Source organism: Lontra canadensis, unplaced genomic scaffold (assembly GCF_010015895.1).
Source record: "Lontra canadensis isolate GAN:19392208 unplaced genomic scaffold, GSC_riverotter_1.0 scaffold10, whole genome shotgun sequence".
Taxonomy (NCBI): domain Eukaryota; kingdom Metazoa; phylum Chordata; class Mammalia; order Carnivora; family Mustelidae; genus Lontra; species Lontra canadensis.
In genome coordinates this window covers 10,783,185-10,802,311 of record NW_022631004.1, presented here as the reverse complement: position 1 = coordinate 10,802,311, position 19,127 = coordinate 10,783,185, and the positions used below count along the sequence as shown (strand labels likewise).

Sequence of the window (19,127 nt, the reverse complement as noted above, 5' to 3'; positions counted from 1 at the left end):
TCCACATGAATTTATAGCGTAAACATCATAAACACATTCATTCAACAACCACGTATGAAGAATATTTATAAAATTACATGTTACATATGGCCATACCTCTCTTTCTGCTGCTATGCTTAAATGAAATTTCTCTAAATGAGGAGTGATTTATTCCATTGCAAAATTACCCAGCTTCCTTTGCTCTTCTCCTGGTTTCCTAATTTTAGCCATTCCTTTCTTTATCTCACCAGATGGCAGGTAAGAAGTGAGGAGACATGAAACTCAGAATTGATAAACATTTTAGGATTTTATGGACACTTCAGAAACTCTGGAGTGAATGGTTTGGATCATTCAGAGTCATAAAAGTTCCAGATATCCATTTTCCTAGTTCTATTCTGCAGTTTACACAAGTTTTAAAATAATTAGAATTACCACATAGAGCCCACTCAGCAATTTGAATGGAAATTTGTCATAAGTGCGTCAAATTGATGCTAGCTGCGATCGTTCAATTATTTGCCATTCTAAGCACTCTTCATCAATGTGGCTGCAAATAATCAAAAGTTGGCTAGACACACACAACGGCAGTGTTTATACTGACGAGGACACACATAGCCTACTTCCTGTTCCAGTCTGACAGGATATCCTTGGGAGACATCTGAAGCTCCATACATCCATCCCGGTACCATGAATTTATCATACACACAATTTAAAAACAAATCAGTACAAGAAGTGATGCTTCTACCGTGAGAACTCAAGTGACTAAATCCCTCCCTCAGATGAACAACTTGTGAATGTCAAGGCTCCACAAGACAAGCGACTTCTCCTTTGGAAAGACTGCCCTCACACACACAAAAAAACTTATGATTCAAATTTTCCACATGCATATTCCTTCAGAATCTGATTGGATTTGAATTAAAAAAAAAAAAGCATTTGCAGGAAATGCTTTGATTATGTCTGAATGACAATATTCTTTACAGTTCTTATATGACAAGAAATTACAGAAGAACAGGATAAGTGGGAAAGGCTTAAATTCTGCACAAATAAATAATAAAAATGCTATCATAAAAGTGTATAGTGTGATAAATTAGGGCAGAGTAGTTACTGTATACAAAAGTCCATTTGTGATGGGAGGCAGCAGGAGGGTGGGCTCTCCCTTGTCCACTGTTTCAAAAGCAGCGGGTTTTTTTCTCCCCCTATGTTCAGTGATGCCATGCACTCCATGACAAAGATGCTTTGATCTTCTCCCATTAAATATGTCTCGTATGGACCTAGCCTGCACTTGGTAAGAAAAAAAAAAGATCATTTATATGAAAGGGAGGAGTACTGCACATCTCTAAGATTATTCATTACCTTTCAAAAATGAAGCTATTTGTGAAGTCTTTGTATAATACATACATGAAAGCCCACTACACTGCTTACTTAAAGTATTTTCTTGTGCTCCTGCTTTTTTATTCCTGCCTCAGATCAGACGGGAAGCCCAACCGAATAAAGCGGTGAAGAAGACATGGCAATTTACAGTAAAAAAAGGAAAAAAAAAAAAAGACTTACACGATGGTTGAAATAAAAGATTCCATACCTGAATTGGAGGGTTTAGAAACTCTTCCCTTAGGAACGGGGAGTAACAATAACTCCAAGGACTGCGGCGGTGGTGGCGGAGGCGGTGGGGGCGGTGGCGGAGGGGGTGGGGTGACCTTTTCTTGCTTCTTCTCGGAAGGCGGTGGCGGTAGAGGGTCCTCAGGCACCAGTGACGATTTCTCAGCCAGAAGACTCCCCGCAGCCCTTGCGGCCACTTCTTTCAGAAGGGCGGCCGAGGAGGTCATGGAAGCCAGGGAAAGGAAGGAGCTGGCGGGAGGTGGGTGCTCCTGACCAGGAGTCAGGCTTCTCTCACTGACTTTCTTGGATAAGGCTGCCAAGGTGGAGCTGGCAGACTGGGAGCTAAAAGGAGAGGAAAAGGACTCGAATCGCATGGTCTCCTCAGTCCTGGTGAGAGATTTGTCCTGCAGAACGGCATTGGCTGCAGCTTTCAGTTTTAGGATGGCTGAATCCGGGGACAAGCCGCAGGTGGTGGTTGAGTTGGACAACCACTTACCTTGATTCCATATAAAACGGTTACTTGGAGTGTATTGGTCATTCTGTTCCTGCTTCTCAGCCAACTTCCTGGCAAGAACACTGAGCTGTTGGGCATGGTGGGACGGTGGGGAAAAGGAGAGATTCGAGCCCACGTTTACCGGGGACTCCACCCTGCCATTGGCCGTGGCTGCGGCATCGAGTTTGAGGGAGCCGGCCTCCAGCAGCCGCCTCAGGTTGCTGCTCAAGGGCTTCGTGGAGCCTGGGGGGTCATCTTCACAAAAAGAAGACACGCCAGGGGAGAGGTGGTCTTGACACTGCAGTGAGTCTCGCAGGACCTCACCGTCAAGTCCCACCAGCTCCAACGTGTGACTGCTGGGGGTCGCACTGCCCAAGGAGGTGTCGGGGGAGGTGGACTGCTCCCGGATCCGGTCCTCCAGGGACAACTTATAGTTCTCCTGGACTTCTCCATAGGATGCTTCTGACGGAGTCTCTGAAGAGTTTCCATACCAGTGCTCTCCTTCACTGAGCTCTCCCTCCGCCTCTTCCAGCCTACTAACATCTGGAGGAATTAAGAAGATCAGGTTTACTCCCCAGTGAGCACCGAGCAAGTCTGAAGACATTCAGATGGAGTTGCTGACATGCCTCCTCTTCCCCTCCCCCACCCCCAGCAAGAACCACAAGAAAGACAGCAACAACCTTACTAGAATGTCAGGTGCTGAGTCAGACAGTCTTGGCATTCGCCTGAAAGAAGGTAAAATACTAAACAGGCAAAGGTAAAAACACACCCACCTATGAAACATATCCACCTTTCTATAATTACAGCAGACAAGCTGAAATGGGGGGGGGTGGGGAGAAAAAAATGCATCTGGTAAAAAAGGAACTGCATGGAGAGGCTGCTATTCTCAGTGGTGGGAGAAACGGAGAGAAGCTTGCTCCCTTGTAAAAAACACCAGCATGATCACTTTAGTGTCCCATCACAATTAGAGAGGCAGCCTGGCAGGGTGGGAAAATGTTGTCTGTGAGGTACAAGATAGTGGGAAGCTCGCTTCCCCGCTTTCTGATTCCAAGACCTCAGGCAAGTCGCTTAGCTGGTTTGACAGAAGACGCAACTGATTTTTTTTTTTTTTTTTAAAGTTCACCCAAAAATGTAAATAATACCTGCTGGTATATATTGCAACTTCACCCAGTTGTTAGGAAGTTTAAACCATAAAGCATGTGACTGAGGATCTGCAGATCCTCAAGTTCTCTACAAAAATCAGACCTCGTTAGCAAACACCATTCACATTACTGATTCCTTAAAGTGACGACGTTGCCCATGTTATGCACGTCGCTTCTTTGAGAGCCCTGGCTTGCAATTACCAACATGCCTGCCATCCTGACACAGGCAATGATTAGGAATTTGTTCCCTTACTCTACTAAGAGTCCCCTTTAACGATCTACCCACCACGACCACCACTCTGACTGCCCCTCAAGCCCTGCTCAGTCGGGACTTCCTGTCATGCCAAGAGCCCGGGGAGGTCTGTCATTTTTCTACCTTTGCTCAAGATAGTCCTCCTATCAGGCAAGTCCTTCTTTTCCCCAGAAAACCTGTCTATTTATCCTTCAACTTCCTACCTCAAAAGTTTCTTCCTTGTGATTCTTTATGAGCTCTCAAAAAGAATCTCTCCTTCTCATTCATTCATTCACTTATTCAACAAATAATTGTGAAGTACCTACAGCATGCCAGGCATTGTTCTAGATCATTCTAGATTGGACCACATTGAACAAAACAAAGATCCAGCCTTCTTGAAGCTCACATCCCAGTGGAAGAAGAGAGATGTCAGACAAAACTTAAAAACTAGTCATAGAGTCACAGAGTAAGCCAGAGCGTGATGAGTGCTATGGAAAAAGATACATAGCAAGACAAGGAGGTTTGGGAGTAATGAGGAGGAAGTGAGTTTTGATCTCAAATGAGGTGCTCAGAATGGGGCTTCATGGAGGTGGGGCCATCCGAGCAAAGATGGAAGAAGTGAGCAATTGTTCGGGCAGCTGTTCTACCTCTGGGAGAACGTTCCAGGCACAGGGAGTCTCTGTAAAGTCCCTGATGTGGGGACACGCCGGGTGTGTTCGTGACACAGTAAGGGGGCCAGTGTGGGCTGAGTGGAACATAAGGGTCAGAGCAGTAGGAGAGGAAGTCAGAGAAATACCATGAGAAAGAAAGAGGGATGGGGGAGAGTGAGGGTGGATGGGAGTGTGTGGAAAGGCAGCAAGGCCAAGCAGACCCATGCAACACTGTAAACTGCTGAAAGGTCTTTTGCATCTGGTGAAACTGGGAACTACAGAGGGCTTTGATATGATGTGACTTGCATTTTCAAAGGCCTCTTCTGGCTGCTGTGTGGAAAAGAGGCTGTAGGCACAAGGGTAGAAGCAGGAAGACCAGATACGAGGCTGGAACCCAGGGGAAGGAGGACAGTGTGAAGTTCAGCTCAAGGTGACTGCCAGCGGTGAGAAGCAGCCAGACTCTGTGCATCTTCTGAATGCAGAGCCCACATTCCCGTGTTTTGTTTCTATTGATTCTGTATCTTTCTAAATTACCTATTATCAGGGCATCTTCTAGAAGGTAAGTGGTGGTGTTCCTTGGAGGCAGATAGGAGCTGTATCACCCACACATCCCTCACTGTGGCTAGCACAATGCCTGGACACAGGAGAGTTCAGTGAACGTTCAGGGACTGAGCCCAAACTCCCCATTGTGCCAAATTTTGCTCTATAACATGCTGTTTCTTTTCTGAACAGAAGTAGCTAGAACTAGTAATGCATGAGCTACAAGCTAATACATTGATCTTCCCATGCTATTTAGAGAAGAAATGTCACAAATGACAAATTCTCTTTCCCTAGCTAAAGTTCTGCAACTCCTTCCTGAGATTCTTTATTAAATTATCAAGAAAATGTAAAATATCAAATGGAATTTGCTGGAAAAAGGCAGATAAAATTGAATTTTCTCTGTTAAAAACAGTCTGGGTCCTTGTGATTTGCCACATTTCCTTCTTCCCACTCGATTTCAACATTTTTCATCTTTGCTCAAACTGGCAGGAGCCTGAACTACTCGTCTCTCAGTGGCTTCCCGAAGAGATGGTTTTTACCAAACACCAAGCAGTCAACATCAATTTCAACAATAGGGCTAATTTCAAGTTCCTTTGGCAAACCACCTTTCCTGATTTCAGTTTAGATATCCCTTCTTTCAGAAAAATCACATGGGAACTGTCCTGTAAATAGTAAGAAAAGTAAAAATCACTACACTAAGAACAGGGGACTATCTCCTCCAAGAGTCTCTTTCTCTGATCTTTATTGACACTCGCTAAAAGAACATTTGAAAATAAATGATTCAAAAGTAAATAGTTCTGGGTTATAGTTTTGTCACACGAGAGTAGTTCTAGATAGTCAAGACTGGTCTAGAACCAATGTGGTAAGTGCCGGAGAACAAGGTACATAAAGCCAGGGTTTTTAGAACCACAAGAAATCATAACCACTTGGCCAAGGCTTGTCATTTTACTAAGACTGTTAAATACTCTGAGGGGCTACCTGCTGGGAACAGAGACACATGGCTACCTACTGCAAATACCAGAACCAAGAACCCCAATCTCACAACACCTGGCCAGTGCTTCTCTGCACAGCCCCACTGAGCCATCTGCCAGATGCCCCTGAATGGCAACTTCTAGTGAACTTGGAGCAGCTGCCCTCCCACCCCAGTCATCCATCTTTCCACTCTCTTGAAACAGAGGGGACCAAGAGAATTCCCATAGATAAGGACAGTATTCAGTCCTTATCTTGAGATACACCATTAAGAGGTAAGTATCCATTATTCCCATACTCTAATCTCTCCATGCCCTCCCTGCAGCTTCTTTGTTGCCCTGGTCAAAAATTGATTCAAATGCCTCAGGGATTCAGCACATCTACGGGGCAAAGCCCCAAAGACAAAGCTTAATTTCCTACCCCCACCACAGCCTCCATGAGAAAGAACGTTCCCCTTCCAAACGTTCTGAGGTGGTGAGCGCATCAAAAGCTGGAGTCGTCCATTCAGGCTCTAATCCTATCAAACAGTGATAAGGAGATCCCAACCTCTTGGAGGATACAAACAGCTGGTACCTACATTTCTGGCAACGTTCCCAATTCTTTGAAAACAGAAGCTCCAAACAAGCAAACAAAGCATTTCTTTAAACAGACCAGTTTCCGTCCTCTAAAATACCTGGATATTTCTCAACCATCGAATCCTCGGTTCTTTGCAGACATGGCCGAGATACACTCTCTTCTGGGCTGCAAGGAAACTCCGGTCCATTTAAAATTGATAATACTCTATTAATCGCCTTTCTGAAGACGCTGCTCCTAAAATTGAGGTTATTCAAGTAATAAATGACCAAATAATGTTAATGCATGGCCTAGGAGGAGCCAGACCAGAAACCCGAAGAGAAACATTTTTGAAATTATTTTGGGATCACCTGAAGTCAAGCAAAAAGTGGGGGAGGCTTTCAGAGAAATGAATGCAAGAGAAGCAGAGACCTGCACAGGTTGCAGAACCAACCTAAGAGGCTCAAACACACACACACTCTCAGTTCACAGAACAGCAGCAACGAGGCTTTTCTCCCACAAATACGAATTATCTTCCCCCTGCTGGGCTGCTCTGTATTTCACATCCGATTTCCAGCAGGAGATGTCCTTGAAGGCTGCACTGGTCCAGCTGCAGGGAGCTCCCCTTTGGTGGGGTGGGCAGGAACTTCTAGTACCTTCTAGAGGAAAGATGGTCTCACTGGAGAAGCTCGAAACAAAGCATCCCTGCACTTTGTGGGACACCACAAACTTTTGGAACAAGCTGGGCTTGGCTTTTGACTCCCTTTCACCCTTCGAAAAGCCTCTGGGCAGCAAGACAGCTCCATTTCCCTGTCTGTCACGGGCTCGGCATCATGGCCCCTCACAGCTGAGCACCCCACACGCCGCTGGCGGTCCCGGAAACACTTCCTGCGCACACCGACTGTGCAGTTCACAGCTTTCCCTACTAAGGCTCCGGGGGAAGCCTCCAAACGGCCAATGTAAATAACTTCCTTCTAAATACATTATTTTTAACCTCCAGAATAGGAAGCTATTTCCATTGCTAATTTTACAACAACCTATGTCTCTGACAGCCAGGTTCACACTCATTCCTGTCAATTCTACACAACAGTCTGTTTGGGTGTTTTTCACTTTAAATCAAAAACTCAAAGAATTAAGAATAGAAATGGTACAATTACAGAACGAAAATATGCTGAATAAATTTTGTTTCCATGTGGTGAATATTTCTCCTTTGGGGAAAACAAAACAAAATTCCACTACCTAACACATTTATTTATAATTCAGTTCTCAAGCAGAAAATCGGTAACTCGATATTCACAACTCCTGCTGCATTTTTTTTTCAGCTCACTTCCTTTTCAGTTTGACAGTTTTTAATCAGATGCATTTAATTGGACAAATACTCAACTCAATCCTTGATCAGAAAGAAGGGGGCAAAAAGAGGGGGTAAAATGCAAGAAAGAGACACCTATTAATTTTCATGCTTTTTGGCTGAGGTTAAAGTAAGTGGAGATGGAAATCTAAAAGCCCCTTTCTAAATCTACCCTGAACCCCATTCCACCAGTTGGTCCACTGTGAATCTAACCAGCAGCGTTTGAAGAGAACAAGGTTTAAATTCTCAGAACTCGCCTGGGATGGCATTGACTCACAGTCAGTCCTCTGGCAGTCAACACCTTCTTGTGATAACAGGTGTGTTCACTGGTACCTACCAACTAACCATCTGGCTCATTTTCATCTAAGAATCTTCCAAGGGCCCTTCCTTTCCAGCCAGCACACATCGATAGCTAAATATCTGTATTTAATATTAAGGTCACGCATCCCTATCGCTATTAATCACTTGGACCTGTAATACCAACCTCAAATCATACAACCAACTTTCCCATGCAATTTTATACAAAAGTGGTGTGTAAAAAAAGTAGTTTGAGGAGCTCTGTATAGAAGCTACGAACAGAGCCAAAGCTAATAACTGACTTAATTCGACAAACATTTCCTGATCATCTACTATGTTCAAGGAGCTCTTCTCTGCAACTGGGAACCTCAGGGTATAGCAGGCTCTTGCCCAAAGCCTTGTAATCATCAGGGAGCGAGGGCTGCCCAAGCACCCAAAGCACAAAGGGAGCAAAAACTGTGGATGCATAAAACAACCCCAACGGTGCAGATGGCTTTGGAAATGGAGCTCGAAGGGATGAAGATGATTTTAGCAGATGACACCAGAAATTCATCTGGAAGGGCTTGCTCTTATGAAACCATCAGACAGCAAATAGCCCTGTCACGGACTCAGCTAATATTTGGGTGACATACGTTAGCGAAACTAACCTCATAAAACGGTTTTTATATTCTTAATTCTTCACATTTAAGAAACAGACCATCTACTGATTTGTTAAAGGGCAGATTTTACCAATTTTCTCATCATACCCACTCATTTTGAAATCAGACCATTTTAGATTATGAATGCCTGAGGTGGGACTACGAGTTGGGTCATTTTTGTATTCCTGCTTGATGCTCTGCCCAGAGGATCAGGGCCGTTGTGGTTGTAGTGACCACTAGCACTGCATGAAGTGACAGGTGAGGCTCTCAGTCCCTATACCAAACCCAGAGAAGGGCCCAATGGAGCTAGCATCTGGGACAATGTCAACGTCAGAGCGCACTCTCTTTCTCTCTCTCTCTCTCGTTGCTTCTCGTCTCTTCTCAGAGGTTAGTCTCCTCCTCTGAGGTCACCTTCCCCCGGAGGCTGAAAACCTGGCTGCACAGGTTCTGGGTTTTCACTTTTAATCACCTACCACCTAGAGAAAGGTCCTTCCCCTCAGATGAGCCCGCTGGAGGTCAGGTTCCGCTCTCTGGACTTAACACGGAAGCCAGAGCGCGGCTTCTACAATTGGCTTAACATGAGTCACAGAAGAAAAAAGAGGGAAGAGGCACCAGGAAGACAAGAACAGTGACCTCTGTAATGTTTAATAAAGGTCTGGCATGCTGCACATCAGGCTGTTCTGAACCAATCTGATGATTTGAAGCAGAAAACATACCCTCATTTAGGCCGGTCTTAACCTGCCAATTTTTACATTGTCCCTTTGAAGCCTGAAAGCTTCAGCACGTCCCCCACACTAAGAGACCTCTCAAGGGTTCAGGGGTCCAAGACCACGGTATGAGTAAAACACACGGGTGGGCAACTGACCCCCAGGCCAGAACCTCAGGGATCACAGTTAGCAAGATATTGCAATGCCCAGGGTACCCAACTGCTGTCAGCAGTGCCAAGAGGAAAAGTTAAGAACAGCTAGTTACTTAAAACTGCCAGGGTTGAGAAGACAACCAGACTCCTGTCACCAGTGCAGCCGGGGAAAAGGTGCCATGAGGGCATGAGGAAAATGGGAGGAAGTCTGGAGAGGATAAGAGCCCACAGACTAAGAGAGCACCAAGAGGCCCCCTGGGTCAAGCCGCACATCTTGCACAGAGCAGTATTTTCCAAGTATTGTTGTAAACATCCACGAGTGAAAGAAACAAAGGTAACACAAATGAACACATCACTCCTTATCTTCAAAGGGAGGTGCCAACAGTATCTGAGTGGGTTTCAGTATCCTTATATAAAGTTGCCAGATCTTCCAGTGACCCAGGAGCTACCCAACCTCCTCCATCAAACTGCCCATCTCTTGGGACGCCCGGGTGGCTCAGTTGGTTAAGCATCTGCCTTTGGCTCAGGTCATGATCCCAGCGTCCTGGAATCAAGTCCACCATCAGGCTCTCTGCTCAGTGGGGAGCCTCCTTCTCCCTTTGCCTCCCCCTGCTTGTGTTCTCTCTCTCTCTCTGGCAAATAAATACATAAAATCTTTAAAAAACAAAGAACAACAACAACAAAAAACCCCTGCCCATCTCAACACTAACGGCAACTCCTCTATCCCCATGATTGCTTCGAACAAAAACCCCGCAGCCTGCCTTGACTCTTCCCTTTCTCTTACAACTGTCATCAAATTCATTTGCAGAGTCTGTCGGTTCTACTTTCCATATACATCCCCAATCTTGCCACTTCTCAGCCTGTCTACCGTTCCCACCCTGATGTACAGCACTGCCGTCCCTCACCGGGACTATGGCGGTGTCCTTCCAACGGGCCTCCTTACTTCCGGTTCTTGCCCCACTCTGCTCAGCCAGCAGCCGCAGTAAGCTTTTAGAAATCCATATCACACCTCATCTCCTACTGCTCTGCCTTGCTAATAAATAATAAATAAATAGGAAAATTTCCCCCAATTAGCCACAGGGCTGATTCCTTTTGTTCCTCAGGTCTCCCGTCCAACATCACTGTTTATTAGAATAAAAGCTCCACGAGACAGCAGGCTTCACTCTGTTTGCTTCCGTGTGCTCATCAGTTAGAATGGCACGGAGCATGGAGTAGGTGTTCAGTTAACTCTTTGTCAAACGTATGAATGAGGAGGAAGAATGCGCTTAGCAGTCAGAAAGGCAGCACTTGTCAGTACTGAAAATGAGAACGGTTTTCAAAATTACAAGTGATAATTCTATTTTTCTCATGTGAGTCAAACATGAAATAGGGAAAAGAGCGTGTTTTGCAAACTTTTGCACCAGTCTCCCTAGCGGCCAAGAACACAGAACAACATCCCAGGGAAATAATGAAGCTGAAGTCCCCTCCAGGAGACCCCAAATTTCTTCCGACTCTTGGCTCAACATTTCAAGTGAATCCCGTATTCTGCTCTATACTGTGGCCTTGCTTATTCGTAGTAAATACCACAGCTCACAAGCTGTAGCTCACAAACCTCCGAGGAAAATTTCTTCTCTGCAGGGATGTACCACATCTCTCTGGATTCCCACCCACTCTGGAGAAACACGCACCCTATGTGGGGAAGCAAGGATCTATGAGAAGTATCTAACCCAGTGTCAAGAGCTCAGTAAAGGGTGGCTATCCTTGTTATTATTATTACTATCAGAAAACAGAGAGTACTAGTCCTCTTGCCCCCATGTCAGAAAGAAAAGCTAAATCACAGAGGGTAACTTCCCCAGACTGCACCATTGATCTGTAAGAGACTAAGAACTCTATTTGCTAAATTTGGATTTTGTGTCTGTCTGAATTAGAGATGGAAAAGCCTTGGAGATTTAGTCCATATGGCTAGTCTCTAGGCAGAGGTCTAGAAGGGCCAGTGATTAGCCCATAGTCCCCCATGGCTGATTTACTAACACAGACAGGACTTGAGCTCAGATGTCTCACTCCAAAGGCCGGTACTTCTACTACTAAATCATGGTGCAATCGTCATGAAGGTAACGAGTGAATTCTAGAACCAGCCTTGGAACCCAGGAACCTCCCAACAAACATTTGTTGAATGAATGAACAGCTATGCATCAAACACTACAAATATACAGGGTGCTTTAGTAGATGCCTGATTATTCGTCAGCAAATGTGAGACTTACGTGATTTTATGCGGTAGACCACAGTCTCTTCGTTCTACAGACCAGGAAACCAAGATTCCACAGGTTAATGGCTTACCCAACATACACACCTAATGAGTAACAAAGCGAGGTTCAAACCCAAATCTTCAGGAAATCTAAGAGTGCGAGTAGCTTGACAAAAAAGTAATTATTCAGGTAACCAAAAAGTACCCCAGGACCTTCAAGTAATCAACATTTTAAATTTTATTTTGCTGGGATTTCAGAGATGAGTTCCTTCCTTCTAAATGTGTGACTGTTTGTCTGGCATCGTTGTAGTAACAACCGCCTGGCTTACTAACACTGTGTGCAAACTAAGGATGAAACCTAGTGTCAAGCCTTGAATTGTGGCCCTGCGAAAAGCTGGTGAAGTCCAACCGCCAAGACCTGGGACTGTGACCTTCTATGGGAAGATGGCCTTTGCAGATGATCAAGTTAAGATGAGGTCATTAGAGTCGGCTAATCTCCTACGACTGGTGTCCTTACAAAAAGGGGAAATGTGGACACAGAGACAGACATGCGCGCAGTGAAGACTGGAGGGACATTGTCACAGCCAAGGAAGAGAGAGGCCTGGAACAGATCCTTCCTGTGTCCTCCCTGTGTCTCTGTCAGCACCTTGACCTCAGACTTCTGGCCTCTAGAACAGTGAGACAATAAATTTCCGTAGCCACCCAGTTCATGATACCTCGATACGGCAGCCCCGGGAACTAACATACATGTAGGCCTGAGACTTTTTTTTTTTCTGGATTTGCTCACCTCCGGATTTTAAACTATGGCCTTGGTTAGTAGCTTTTGTTGAAGCTGGCTATTACTGCACAAAACTGACCGCCCTGCTGCTTGGTGTGAAGTCCTCTGAGGCTGCAGGGACTGTGAGCAGACAGTTCAGTTATTTTTACCTACCTCTAGATTTTAACCAAATTTTGTGCAAATGAAAGATTTTGAGGATGACATTAGGTAAGAGAAGGCTTCTATTACTAGAGCAACTTCAAATCTTCAGACCAAGAAATATACTCATCACCATGTACGCTGTGGCAAATTAGGAAGAAAGGGACAGTTCAAAATACGGCACGAATCCACTGACCAAAAGGTCAACCCAGAGACCAAAACACTACTGGTTAGCCCACGGACTGATTCCTTTGCTCCGTCAACCCTTCTGCGCACCTCCGTGTTACAAAAAACATACAGAATCTGTCCCCTCAAGCCATCAGAAGTAAACTTACTATGGCTACCATGGCCTTATCAGAAAAATTGTCTGTTAAGGCTGATAAATCGGTTGATTATCTGCTTCCTTGACTTTTATATCCTCTTGTATAAATGTTTTCATCCCAACATTACCAATACCTGTTATAAGATGAACAATATATTACCAAACTACTGAAATCACCAGGAAATTCTTAATAGATCAAAAAAGAACATTACTACAAAAAAAAAAAAAGCCCTAATAACATAATAATGCACTCTGTCGTCTATGAACAGCACTCTATAGAGAGATAAATGGCTACTTATTGAAATCTCAGCTTATACATAAAATGATACATTTCTTCGCAGGCACATTTGCCAAACTTTGACATCACGTACCTTGTAATGAAACAGATTACGCTCATAATCATTCTGCCTGCCAAAGGAAAAGTTCACACAGTAAGTCCTTTATTTACTAAAAATGTATGTCTACACTGGAAGAAAATGGGCCTTTGGGGAAGAGAGATTTACCAAAGGAGAGGAGATGGAATTGCTTTTTATTTAGTCCTTAAATACATACAAAAACAAAAACCGCAGAGAAAGCAAATCCCAAGCCCCCCCCCCACGCCTATATTCACAAAAGGATATTGGTGTAATGAATTGGGAGAGATCTTTCTTTCTTCCTTTCTCTCTTTTTCTTTCTTTCTTTCTTTCTTTCTTTCTTTCTTTCTTTTTAATTAACCACAAGAATCCATGACATTATTACAAGGACAACCCTAACTCAAAGTTAACTCTAAACACTGACTTAGGCCAACAAGTTTAACCTTTACCCTGACCAGGCTTCGTGCCATGGCGGCTGTCAAGTGGTCAAATGTATTCTTATCTGTTGTCTCCTGTTACTCCCCCTGCCCACCTTCTGGCACACATGCACAAGAAGTGAACGATGGAGGCCCAAAGACAATGAAAACAACAAATATCACAAACAATCAACAAACTGAGGCAATTCCAAGGGTCCCCTGCCGCTAGATGACCCTCACCTCAACAACTGGGGGTCCTATGGGTAAAGCCAAAGTCTTCTCTTTGAAGACTCCCAGGGGTGAGAGCTTTCCACAGGCATGTCCACTTGGGGTTTCACCAAGAAATCTTCCTTAGGTCTTTTACTCGAAAGACCTGGCACTGCTTTCTAGCCATCTATCCCCATGAGTGATGTTCCACAAGAGAAAACACCCATTCCACTTTCCAACAAAGCTGAGATGCTTCCGGGAAATGCATCAAGTGATAAAGATGAGGTTGGGAAATGTGCTCTACAGATACCTGCTTCAAAAGGAACATTACATCAAAAACTAATGATGTATTGTATGTTGGCTCATTGAATTTAAATTAAAAAAATTTAAAAAATTTTAAAAATAACAAAAAATTAAAAAACAAACAAACAGAGGCTCAACTCCAAGGTAGAGGCTCAAGACAATAAAAATCCCTCTGACAGGCATAGGTATGGCCCCAAAGTGACCAGGAGGGGTTCGTATCACTCATACTCCTGTTCCTCTTGTTCTGAACCTTTTGCGGGGGGGTCCTATAAAATGCCTTAATTTTGTATTTAAATGTGCGCATCACTTTCTTTTCATTTTCTAGAACTTACAACTATAGGCAGCCCTCAGGCTGCAATGTTTCCTGTGTACTTGAACTCAGTTACTAGTCTCTCCTCCACCAAAACCCGGTATTTGAAAAAAAGGATGAAAATGTGTTGGACAATTTAAAGAAGTCCATTTGAGGAATACAAGTTTGAAAAGCGTTTTGATATAAGTATGTTCAATTAATCAGGCTTTGTTTTTAAATTTACATGTTTTGACGTTACTTAGAGAAAGCCAAATTCTTTTGGTATTTCCACATTAATGTCAGCAGCAGTGAATCCAATAAAATAGGGTTGGCAATCTTCTTCTGTGAATGGACAGACAGCAAATATTTTAGGTTTTATAAAAGGGTGTATACGTTCTCTGTCCCATAGTCTTTGTTTCTCGTTGTTGCCGTTGCTTTTTTGTCTTAATGACTGTCTAAAAAATGTAAGATCCATTTTCTTAGCTCAGAGGGCCGCACAAAAACAGGTCAGAGTTTGTGGACCCCACAACTCGAAAGAAGAGGTACTTTGCTTTTTCTTTATAATAAAAGCAGAACAGTGCTTAAAACAATATTGGACCTTCAGATATATCTAACTTCATCTTAATCCAACCACCTCTGTGAATCACTAAGCACCTCTGTGCCTCAGTTTCTTCAGATTACAGCGAGGGGTAAGAACAGATCAGTGATGTATAAACCATACCGTCAAGGAAGGCGAGAACTCCAGGGAAGGACACAGGACCATGGACCCATCCCATCTCCCACCTTAGCACACATCTAAGCAGCACAACCTAGCTTTGCTCTTGTCTGTATACTGGAGCTCCCCTTAAAGACAAGGGTTCCACTATTTTTTTTTTAAGTTTTGAAAAATACCATATTAAATGATCTCAGGAATCCTCCTGCTATTAATTGTCTATGAATCCATTATTGGATAATCAGTCCTTTTCAAGTCATTTTACTGGGAAGTGGCAGGTGGACAGGAAATTATTAAAGTCCTATGTTGAGGTATTTAAAGGAAGAGAAATAAGAACAAGAGAGCTTCTTCTAAGAGGCCACCTGTATTCATTTACATTTGTGGGAATCCACCAGACAGCCCTACCGGAGGGCTCCCAAGTCCCACGGATGAGGGCTCCGGGAAAAGCAGAATGGTTTAGCAGCGAAAAGAGCTGGGAGTTCAGACTTGGGACCTGGATTCCCGTCTGAATTTGGAACTTACCAGCTATAGAACTCCTCATGTTTAATAAACAAAAACCGAAGAGCCCACTAAACACTAACCCGCAGAGCAGGTGTTAGGAATATGGCGATGAACCAGATAGATGCAGAACGTTCTGCCTTCCATCACTGCATCCCTCATCTGTAAAGCGGGGTTATAATACCTATTCCTTCTCCTGTACCTCATGGTCCTGCAGAGATGGCAAAGCATTTGTAAACTACAAAGCAGAGACAACATTAAACTAGCAAACTAAAGACTCTCTTCCTTTTAAGTACATAAAATAAATGCAACTTCAAGAATTCATCAAATGAATAAAATAAGACCACAACAGGTTTTGCAGAGCAAAACATTTCTAGGGGCACCTGGGTGGCTCAGTGGGTTAAGCCTCTGCCTGCAGCTCAGGTCATGATCTCAAAGTCCTGGGATCGAGCCCTGCATTGGGCTCTCTGCTCAGCGGGGAGCCTGCTTCCCCCTCTCTCTGCCTGCCTCTCTGCCTACTTGTGATCTCTCTCTCTCTCTGTCAAATAAATAAAGAAATTTTTTTTTAAAATTTCTAGAAGCTGAAGCAACGTGACAAGACAGAAAAGGCACAAGCTTAGACACCAGACACTCCCACTCTGCTTCCTAACAGACCCACCTGACATCCATCCACAGGCCTATTCTCTCCTTTATAGAATAGGATACTAATACCTATTATTTCACGGGGTTATTGCAAAAGTAAATCCGAATTAAGTAAGTAAAGCACCTGGCACAGAGTTGGCACTAGGTGAATAATAGTGTCCTCTTGCCCTCCCTCCCAGCCACCTAGAAATTTCAGATGAGAGAACATTCGATTTTAAATGGTAGGGCTTACCTCAAAATTGTTGATACTGCTCTCCAGCTCTATATCATAATCACCTCAACCAAAGAGGACAGGAAACTTCTGGTTGTTCTGACCATGGAATCCAGATGTAGAATATGCCCAGTCATCAGGAAAATCTTACAGTCTTGGCACAGTTTGAGGACAGAGAGCGAGCACCAGCCAATAGCTGAGGGGAGACTCTACAGTCTGGAATGTGCCACAGACGTCCAACCACAAAGTTCTCTCTGCACTTCGACTGTGGTATCCCCCTGTGGTGCAGGCCATGGCCTCTGCTCTCCTCGGCAAGTCTCCTCCGGAAGCACATGACTTTCCCGAGGCATCTCTAGGCCACATCCATGTGAATGTCTGTGGCACTGCTCATCACCTCCCACCCGGCCCAGCTCGACAGTTTAGGCAAATCATGCTCTCATTTCTGAGAGACAATGACAACAGGAGATGTTCTCCAAAGTCCCTTCTATCCCTAAAACCCTTTGACTCTGGGACCCACTCTGAACTTCATTTATTCAACTCATTCATTCATTCAACAATGTTTATGGGACTCGGCCTATTTCTTTGATCCTGTGACCCATTCTTCATGTCCTTCCTTCATTCATTTATTCAACAATATTTGACCACCTACTATATACCGGGTACTGTTACAGGCAAGAATGTACAAAAATGAATAAGGAAGAGTCCATGCCCTTAGAAAGGTCACGGTCAGTCAGGACACAGAGGAAGAAGGAGCTACAGTGTGGCATGGGAGGTATTACGAGGGACCGATGGGAGCCAGTGGAGGGGCTGCCTCATTCTGCCTGGTGGATGGGACGACAGTCTGGGAGGAGGGGAAGCAGGAAAGGCTTTCCTTTAAACTGAATGGTAATGGATAAGCCGACGGTAATCGTGCAAATCTGATGGTTGAAGACATCCCAGAAACAGAGAAAAAGAATTCCAAAATAAGGAAATACAAACATGGAGTTCTGTAAACTAGAGAATTCGGTACGAAAGAAACAAAGAGTATATGGCAGGGCCAAAAAAAAAAAAAAAGGAGGTTCAGATGATGAAGCACCTTCTATACTCTGCTAAGAAGAGCAAGCTTGACCTTTGAGGCAATGTCTAAAAGATCCTCAATACATGCATGAGTGTTTTGGAAAGCCCACTGTGGTAGCAGTGTGAACACAGGGCTACATAGAGGCCAGGGGACAGGGAAGGGGACAGGACACTGAAGCAAAAAGAAGATAAAAAAGAATATGAATCCTTAAAAAAAATTTTTTTTAAATAAAAATAAAAATAAATTTTTAAAAAAGAATATGAATCCTTACAGGAGAAAATAAGAGTGTAAACTACAGCAGTGGCATGGAGCGGGCATGAAGAATTCCAGAAATACACCAACAGGAGAGTCAACAGTCTGGGTGATGGGCTTGATGCAGGGGAAAGGCAGAGCATAGCACCAAGGATCCCACTCAGCTCTCTCTGTCTTGGGTGAGCGGGTTAATGGTTGGTGAGGACAGCAGCCCAGAGAGAGAGAACACTAGAAGCCCAGAAACACTCCCAGTCACCCAGGCCCCAAACACGTGGCCATCTGCCGTAGGCAGCCACGCACTCTCCAGAGTAAGGCACCCTAACCCGCGGCACCCAGTGGAGTGCTCTCCTTCCCTAACAAGGACACCAGGAAGTCACAGGGAAAGCATCAAGCGTCTTCACAGATCTGTGATGTTAGATATATGCCTGTGTGAGGAAGAAAAATACTAACAGCTAAGTTTATTTAAAACATTACTTTTATTTCAGAACAAACAGATCTATTCTACAGCAAAATACATATTTTCATTCCCATTTGCAGACAGAACAAGAGACTTCAAAGACATCCCATAGACGCTGAGAAGACGTGTGAGCAAACGGTTCCCTGTCTTCCGGGCTCTCTGTCTTTTGGGCTCTGCATTAGAGCATTACCAACTAAAGCTGAAGAAAGACAAACACCAAGACTTGCATTTCCATTCCTATGGAGACAGCTTAGATACTGGTTCTGGAAGTGTGGTCTGCAAATCCCTACTGGTCTCTGAGGTCCTTTGAAGTGTCCTCAAGACCGGAACTGTTTTCATAATAATTCTAAGATGTTATCTGCCGTTTCCACTCTACCGACATTTGTAATGATGATACAAAAGCAACGACAGGTAAAATGCTGGCACCTTAGCTTGAATCAAGGCAGTGGCACCAAACCATCCTAGCATCACTGTGTTCCTCACTGCCACAAACTCAGTAAAACACGTGCACACCACCTCCCCAAAGTAAGCAAACCTGTCCAATTGATAAGGCAGCGATAAAAACTATTAATTTTATTAAAGACTGACCCCCAGGGTGCCCGCGTGGCTCAGTTGGTTAAGTGTCCCAGGACCCTCATCAGGCTCTCTGCTCAGCAGGGAGCCTCCTTCTCCCTCGACCTCTGCCTGCTGCTCCGCCTAACTGTGCTCTCCCTGTCTCTGTCAAGTAAATAAATAAAATCTTCTAAAAATTTTTGTTTAAAAATAAATAAATAAAGGCTGACCCTGAGTAAACATCTTTTAAATATGATATGTAATGAAATGTGTCCATGAAGCACTTCTACCATCATTGAAGTGTGATGGCTATTGCGAGGAAAAGTAAACCTGGGCTTCAGTCGGGAGCTGAACCAGCCACTGTTTTCAGGGAACATCACTTTTAATGAAAGAACAACGGCTCAACTAGTGTCACTCAAATTTG

At 44.1% G+C, this 19,127-nt stretch overlaps 1 protein-coding gene across 12 annotated transcripts in view; it reads right to left on the bottom strand.

Annotated features, from left to right (window-relative positions):
* Positions 1–19,127, bottom strand: part of ZNF827 (zinc finger protein 827) — a 168,708-nt gene that overhangs the window by 135,422 nt on the left and 14,159 nt on the right. For all 12 annotated transcript variants that reach the window (XR_004382428.1, XR_004382427.1, XM_032855582.1 and 9 more), the window contains exon 2: positions 1,556–2,608. Coding sequence is in view for 10 of the 12 variants with exons in the window: in XM_032855582.1 (XP_032711473.1) it covers positions 1,556–2,608 (1,053 nt within the window). In the remaining 2 variants the exon portion in view is untranslated. The remainder of the gene's footprint in view (positions 1–1,555; positions 2,609–19,127) is intronic.